The sequence below is a fragment of the Sinocyclocheilus grahami genome, unplaced genomic scaffold, assembly GCF_001515645.1.
Source record: "Sinocyclocheilus grahami isolate Dianchi unplaced genomic scaffold, SAMN03320097.WGS_v1.1 scaffold880.1, whole genome shotgun sequence".
In the NCBI taxonomy this organism is placed as follows: Eukaryota; Metazoa; Chordata; class Actinopteri; order Cypriniformes; family Cyprinidae; genus Sinocyclocheilus; species Sinocyclocheilus grahami.
In genome coordinates, this window is record NW_015506059.1 from 53,281 (window position 1) to 60,782 (window position 7,502).

At 39.3% G+C, this 7,502-nt stretch overlaps 1 protein-coding gene across 2 annotated transcripts; it reads left to right on the forward strand.

Annotated features, from left to right (window-relative positions):
• Positions 1-2,842: 2,842 nt before the first annotated feature.
• On the forward strand, positions 2,843-6,831 carry LOC107563594 (integral membrane protein GPR137-like). 2 transcript variants are annotated; one of them, XM_016248488.1, is made up of 8 exons: positions 2,843-2,966; positions 3,412-4,018; positions 4,109-4,158; positions 4,258-4,498; positions 5,439-5,582; positions 5,667-5,795; positions 6,152-6,267; positions 6,356-6,831. In XM_016248488.1, the coding sequence occupies exons 2-8, from the start codon at positions 3,674-3,676 to the stop codon at positions 6,447-6,449; spliced, it is 1,119 nt and encodes a 372-aa protein (XP_016103974.1). In that variant the 5' UTR covers positions 2,843-2,966; positions 3,412-3,673; the 3' UTR covers positions 6,450-6,831. The 2 variants fall into 2 exon arrangements, with proteins under 2 accessions (XP_016103974.1, XP_016103975.1); XM_016248489.1 differs by having other exon boundaries at positions 2,843-2,961.
• The last annotated feature ends 671 nt before the right edge of the window (positions 6,832-7,502 follow it).

Sequence of the window (7,502 nt, forward strand, 5' to 3'; positions counted from 1 at the left end):
GGGGCAGTGAAGAGAGAGAGAGAGAGAGAGAGAGAGAGAGAGAGAGAGAACCTCGCCTACTAACGCATACGTTACAAACCACTTCTGACTCACAGCCTGTGAATCTGTACGTACTGCTGCGAAACATAACACATAACAAATAACGTTATGAAATGATGAGCTCGACAATTACAGAGGAGTAGCCTACATGTTTAACCAATAACTGTGCGCGTCAGTCAGTTTGTGTAATGAAACAGGTATAAAAGATGATGACAGACAGAAATGTCTGCTGATGGTGTAAAATTGAACTAAGCGCCGTTTCCTGTTCTCAGAACAGCGCGGTAAAGCAATGGGCGTTTTTTCATGATAGGTCTGCTTCCGGCAATAATGTAAACCACGCCCACTGTATACTGCCCACAGCCGACAAACCACGCCCACTGTATACTGTCCACAGCCGACAAACCACGCCCACTGTATACTGTCCACAGCCGACAAACCACGCCCACAAAGTATATAATGCTATCAGTTTTCGAGATTGCGGAACTCTCTCCGTTCCTCTTTCCACTCATTTTAAAGGGGTCATAGGATGCTATTTTAAAGATCATTATTTGGTGTATTTGGTGTATCAGAATATGTTGACATGCTTTAATGTTCAAAAAACACATACTTTTTCAAATACTGTACATTATATAAAAAATAAGCTCATTCTGATTCTGATTATTGTAGGTCTTCTATGCCCCGCCTCTCTCAAACACCTGGTTTTCAATAAAGCCCCAGCCTTTGACAAGCCCAGTCTGCTCTGATTGGCCAGCTGACCTAGTGCATTGTGATTGGCCGAACACCACAAGCACGCGTCGGAAATGTAACGCCCCAATCAGGGTATCTTCCGTCCAATCAATTTTTGTTTTAATATTGAAATCTGAAATCTGAAAAATGGGCACATATTTAGTTTTTCAATTATTCAAACAAAACGAAAAATCAAGAATCCGGCTTAATTTTTCGTTTTTACATTCAGGGATAGAAAACGAATAAACAACTTGAATATTCGATCTCTACATGTGGGCGGGAATGAAACGCCCCTCTCTGCTAATTGGTCAACCAAACATTACAACATAATAATAGTCCTAAAAAAAACCTTAATAATAGTCCTCCGCTTCTATTGATTCTTAACATGTTTATTTCTACTACATTTGATCTCTTCATCAAACAGCCAGATTAATGAATGGCTTGACACAAACCATACTGAAGCAGAGCCTTTTGGCCCTAGGCATGCCTGTTTTATTATAGTTATCCACCTATCAAAATCTGTGTGGAAAAGCTGCGCGTTCTTCTGCAGTATCACACAGCAGAATAATAGTCCTCCACTGCTGCAATTATATGGATTCTTAACACATTTATTGCAACTACATTTCATATTTTTCATCAAACAAACAGGCTAATGAATAGCTCGACACAACTCATACCTGGGCAGAGTCTAGACAGGGCTTTCTTCCGTGTAGATATAAATTCTATTCTTTGCATCAGCTGGGCTGGCAGGGTATGATATGACAGCTGTCTTAGCCTACCCTGCTCACCCATTAAGTCTGTTTGTTTAATTAAGAAATGAATTAATTCATTTCAAAATAAATATTTTAAACACTAAGAAAGAAAGGAAAGAATAATAAATTGGCTTGGGTATATATAGGCCTATGTTGCAAGAACTGTCATTTTGACTGAGAACCAGAGAACAACAGATATTAAATATAGCCTACTGTTAGAGTTATATAATGTAATCTTGTGTTTTATTAAAATTGATTATAATTGATATCTCAAAAGGATATGCACTTGTGCGCAGCGTGAGCTGCCACGCAAGATTTTCATAAAATATAATAACTTGCCATTTCGTTTGTTTCTCACCAAACCCTCAGTATACCTTCAGAATGCTTGGAATATATGCCACGAGATGCATAGGATTATTTTACGACAGATATGCATCCGCTTCAAAAAAAAAAAAACTAAAATCACCATTCTCTGCCTTTAAATTGGCAAGCCCGAGCAGGACATTGCGATGTTGTGAAATTGTGATGGGTTAAATAAACTCAATAAGCAGACAGACGCGCAGAAGTGACGCTACAGTCAAGCGCAGAAGTGCACAGGAAATAAGCAGCAGTCATATTTAAAGCAGTTTAAATTAATATTGAGTTCACTTGGATTTTTCCCCCATCGAGGGAACTTAATACTCTGTCATTAGACGAGCTATTCATTAGTCTGTCTGATGAGAAAAATATGAAATTGATAAAATGGGTTATTAATCCGTACAACTGCAGCAGTGGAGGACTATTATTCTGCTGCAGGTTCAAAAAACTGTCGTCCATAAAATGCGTTGTACAAATTCGAACATCTGGGTTGTGCTGTTCTGTTGTAAATAAATCTTAACCAATGATTCCTAATTGCATCTACTTCCGGAAGGCCAAATAAAGTGCTTTTGCTTTCGCACTGAAACACAGCGTCTCCCTGACATGCTGCTTCAACACTACTGCGTTCCTGAAACCACGCCTTCTTTCTTTCCGTGCACATTTGGGCCTCATTATGCTAATATTTCCACATCGTGACGTAGACATGTGGGGGCGTGTTAGAACGAGTCGTTTTAGGTAGGCGTGGTTAACTCTTAACTTTTATAAAGAATATCTCTTTGGATTTGAGACTTTAGTCTTTGCAACTTTACAGATCTTCTTTATGCACCAAGAGCTTGTAACACTCCAAAGAGAAAGGAAAACTTGAAATCGCATCATATGACCCCTTTAACAAATTCAAATTTTTAAAACTTCAGTAATTCAGTAAAATGTTAGTGAGGAGGAAGTGGGATAAGTGGGCGTGGTCTCGCAGGAGGAGGAAGGCGCATGCACAGCTAGATGAGTCGGTTTGATAACGCAGTGCATAAACAAGTGATGAGGAGAAGGATTTATCGGATTTGTTACGTCGACTACATGGCTTAAGTCTATTGTAAGGTAATGTTGAATTTAATTTAGTAATATTTAGCAGTTTTTAAAAATGTGTGTCGGCTATTTCTGTCAAAACCGGTCCGACCTGTGAACTAGCAAATCGATTTTAAACTCAATCTAGCAACGTTAGCCACTCGGCTAGCCGTTTTAGATCAGTCTTAATACATATGTTTGATTGTTAGAATTAGTTAAACAGTTTAAACTATTATAATTTGTGCGGTACAGTCTACAAGGTAGATGAACAACAGCTCTAACGAATAAACTAAAGTCGGGCTGTCATCGCGATTGTCAAAAATCCTAATCACATTATTAATAATGTACAATAAACGACTGGTTTCAGACAAAATATGCTTTTGTTTTGGATTAGGGAGCTAGTGTTCCTGATATCAGTGTGAATGTTTTGAGTTATTATGTAAACCTGGCTGTGTTGACTGTCATGTTTATTTTGCAGGTGCGCATCACAGATTGATCGATACGAGGACCTCTGAGAGATCACATTTCAGTTTGATCCTGGCTTCAGCATGTGTGACAGAATATTACATAGCAACTAATGATGATTCACGCATGCCTGAACATGCAGGAGTTTTGTTTTCCCTTTGTGTTGATATGATTTATCTTGCCATTTTACACCAGCTTTGTTTCATTTTCTTTTAAAGCTTTGGTCTATGCATTGTATTATATAATTGTAATCTTTTTTTACATCCATCATCATAATGCACGCTCCGGTTCCACCTTCCCCCATGAAACCAGCTGTGGCCCCATCAGTGCAGCTGGGTGTCACAGTTCTTTACACTTGTCTTTATGGGGGTCTGTTTTTAGTTGTGTATGTTCAGCTTTGGTTGCTGTTACTCTACCGGCATAAGCGATGGAGTTACCAGAGTATTTTTCTTTTTCTTTGCCTGTTCTGGGCAGCGCTTCGCACAACGCTCTTCTCGTTTTATTTTCATAATGCCCTTGTGGCCAACCACCTGCCCACTCCAGTCTACTGGCTCCTTTACTGCTTCCCAGTGTGCTTGCAGTTCTTCACCCTGAGTCTCTTCAACCTTTACTTCACTCAGGTGAGACAAGTTAGAGTGAAAGATGTTTGCATATCTGAGAAAATAGTCCACTCCTTAATAACACTTAATAACACTGTTTCACTTTGACAGGAGTCGCTCAAAGTTAGAAGCGTGTTCAGCATTGAGCCCAGGAAAGCACTGTGAGTGGATTTCCATTCTAGCATGTTAATGGAAATCATCTGATTATTTGTTTAACGAGAATTGTGTGTGTGTGTGTGTGTGTAAACTTTGACTTCTAGATGGGTGGCACGGTGTGTGTATGCCACCATGAGCGTCATCTTCCTGTGTGTCAATATAGTTTGCGCAAGCCTCGGACAGCATGGCGCTTCCGGTGGAGCTGGTGAAAACACGTGGAGCCTGGTTCTGGTTCGGGTGCTGGTTAATGACCTACTGTTCATTCTTGAAGCTGTGTGTCTGGCCACATCTCTGCTCCTCTTAACTCGATCCTCGCACCCTACCACTCCTTATATACGCAGTAAGGTACATACTTTTCAAATGCTTAAAGAAATAGTACCCAGTCCTCTGATCCTCTGCAGTGAATGGGTGCCGTCAGAATGAGAGTCCAAACAGCTGATAAAAACATCACAATAATCCACAAGTAATCCACACCACTCCAGTTCACCAGTTAATGTCTGGCGAGGTGAAAAGCTGAGTGATTGTAAGAAACAAATCCATCATTAAAACTTTAAACCATCGCTTCTGGATAAAATATGAGTTTGTAATCCATAATAACGTATCCAACAGTGAAAAAGTCCATCTCCTGTTGTCCTCTCACATCAAAATCCGCGGACATATTTTTTTCCCTCTTGTAAACGGTGCTTGATCTGTGCATATTTCTCTCCTGATTCAGACGAAAATACGTTTTCACTGGAGAAAGCAATATTATGCAGGACTCTTATTTTAGCAGGAAGCAATTTTACCAGGTTTAAAGTTAAAATGCCTTAATAATGAATTTGTTTCTATAAACTTGCAGCTTTTTTACATTAATTGATGGACTGGAGTGGTGTGGATTATTGTGATGTTTTTATCAGCCGTTTCAGCAAATTTTAATTTTTGTGTGAAATATTCCTTTAACCTCAAACGGCAGTTGCAATCCACTTTTACTTCTGTAATCTGAAATGTTATGATATAGTTTAAAATTAACCTTGGAACATCTTTGAATAACACCTTCTGCTAAATTAATGATTAAATGTAAATAAGAACGTAAATAGAGTCAGATTCGATTTGATGTTGATTTGAACATTTACATCCATTATGATCTGCTGTAGGGATGCACGATATATCGGCCACCATATCGGTATCGGCCGCATCCCTAATCTGCTGTATCATTTTCAATCTTATTTGCCACTCATGATCAACAAGACAAACTTTGGAACCAAAAAGGTTATTTGCAGCTATTTATTTAGTCTTCTGCTTGCAGGGGCTTTGTCGGACTGCGGTGCTGGGGGCAGGTGTCATCTTGCTCTTCTCTAGCAGGGCGTGCTACAATCTTGCTGTGCTGCTTTTGTCTCAGAATCATAAAGTGGAGGCCTTTGATTATGACTGGTACAACATCTCTGATCAGGTGGGCAGTTGCACTACATTTTTTGCTAATGGAAAGGTGTTCCTGTCACTGGTCGGTTTGTGATGTTCAGTGTTGTTTTCAAAGGCTGACCTTCAGAGTGAACTTGGAGACAGAGGCTACATTATCTTCGGAGCTGTTCTCTTCATTTGGGAGCTGCTTCCTACCAGCCTGCTCGTTCTCATCTTCAGAGTTCGCCAGCCTCCTCAAGAAAAGGTCTGCTGATTATGCATTTTTCCATGTCTATTACATGTAATTTTAGTTTGTTAATACACTTCCGTTCAAACGTTTTAGGTCAGTTTTTTAAGAAATTAATACTTTTATTTGATCAAGAACGCATTAAATTGATTACAAGTGACAGTAAAGACATTTAGGTCTATGTATAAAAAAAGGTAATACTTATATTCATGTTGGTTTCCTGTGTTTTTGAAAAATAAGTTTTGATTCTAATGGCTTTAAAATGATTTGATCACCACAAGTGTATCAAAATGAATTTTAGTTTAGAAATCCAATCCAAATATGAATGAAAAACGAGTGTCACATCATCGAGCTGTTTGCTTTGTTTATTTCAGAACTGCAGCCCAGCGATGTGCAACACACGAGGCTCACGCTCCTATTTCTTTGACGATCCTCGTGGAATGGATGACACGGGTTCTCTCTGGAGTCACAGTATCAATCCTCATAGCAGGTAATCAGGCTTTATTGCAGCTCAGATAAGAGCAGCATGTGGGATCATTAATGATATAGTGATTAAAACCAAGACTCTGCACCAACAGCTGGTTTGGATCCAGTGAGACGACTCCACTCCTCTTCAACAGGACTCAGCAGAGCAACCAGCACCACTCTCTTTACTCCACTCCACAGACCTGACCGCTATGCAAAGCTGCAGAGATCTTCTCTGACCATCTCAGGCGATAGTGCAGCATTACCTCTTCCTGTTGAGTAGCTCAATGGGTTTATTTGCACTAATACTCATCAGAAGCATCTGTACTTCTGAAGTTGCACCTTGACTTTTTAAAGCTGACCACAGTTAGACTAGATGCTTGTGATAAAAGGAACCAGTTGGCGGGTTTTTTATAAGGAGGAGTTATTACCACATTTACCTTTTCATCATTTATAATGGTAACCTTAAAATGTATTAACATATTATTTTTGTGCAGGATGATGATATTCTATTTTAAGTGGTGCAATAATTTTGGTACTAATCTTGTGCTCTGATATTTGTCAGTTTATTTGAATAAAAAACAAATTTAAACGGTTTCATTTTATAATTTTTTGTTTACAAATTTATGGTGCGCTCAGAATTTGTCTCGTCAGAATCTCAGAAATGACAAAAAAAAAATCTGAATTTAGAAATGTAATATTTCGCTGTAAAAAAAAAAGTGAGTGGGTCATAAAAACATTAAAGGGGTCATATGATGCGATTTCAATTTGTTCCTTTCTCTTTGGAGTGTTACAAGCTCTTGATGCATAAAGAAGATCTGTAAAGTTGCAAAGACTAAAGTCTCAAATCCAAAGAGATATTCTTAATAAATTTCAGAGTCAACCACGCCTACCTAAAACGGCTCGTTCTAACACGCCCCCACATGTCTACATCACGATGTGGGAAGATTTGCATAACGCCGCCCAAATGTTCACGCAAAGAAAGAAGGCGTAACTTTTATTCTCGCTGTAGTATTGTTGCTGCCGCCGCCATGTCGTGAAGACGCTGTGTGCTTCATTGTGAAAGCGAAACTACTTTGTTTGGTCTTCCAAAAGAGGACGATATCCGCTTCATCATGCCTGGAGCTAATCTGTGCTGGTCGCTGAGGAAATACATCAACTTAGTGCTGCTCAGGTCATGCTGGCCCGCCGCCGGCTGTTCTGACTTACAGTCTGTAAGTACGTTTTCATTTAAAGGATTTGCCACTGATGATTCAAACG

Coding starts and splice junctions, on each gene's coding strand:
- LOC107563594 (XM_016248488.1), top strand. CDS start 3,674: ATGCACGCTCCGGTTCCACCTTCCCCCATGAAACCAGCTGTGGCCCCA. Junction 4,159..4,257: donor ATTGAGCCCAGGAAAGCACT/GTGAGTGGATTT, acceptor TTTGACTTCTAG/ATGGGTGGCACGGTGTGTGT. Junction 5,583..5,666: donor GGTACAACATCTCTGATCAG/GTGGGCAGTTGC, acceptor TTGTTTTCAAAG/GCTGACCTTCAGAGTGAACT.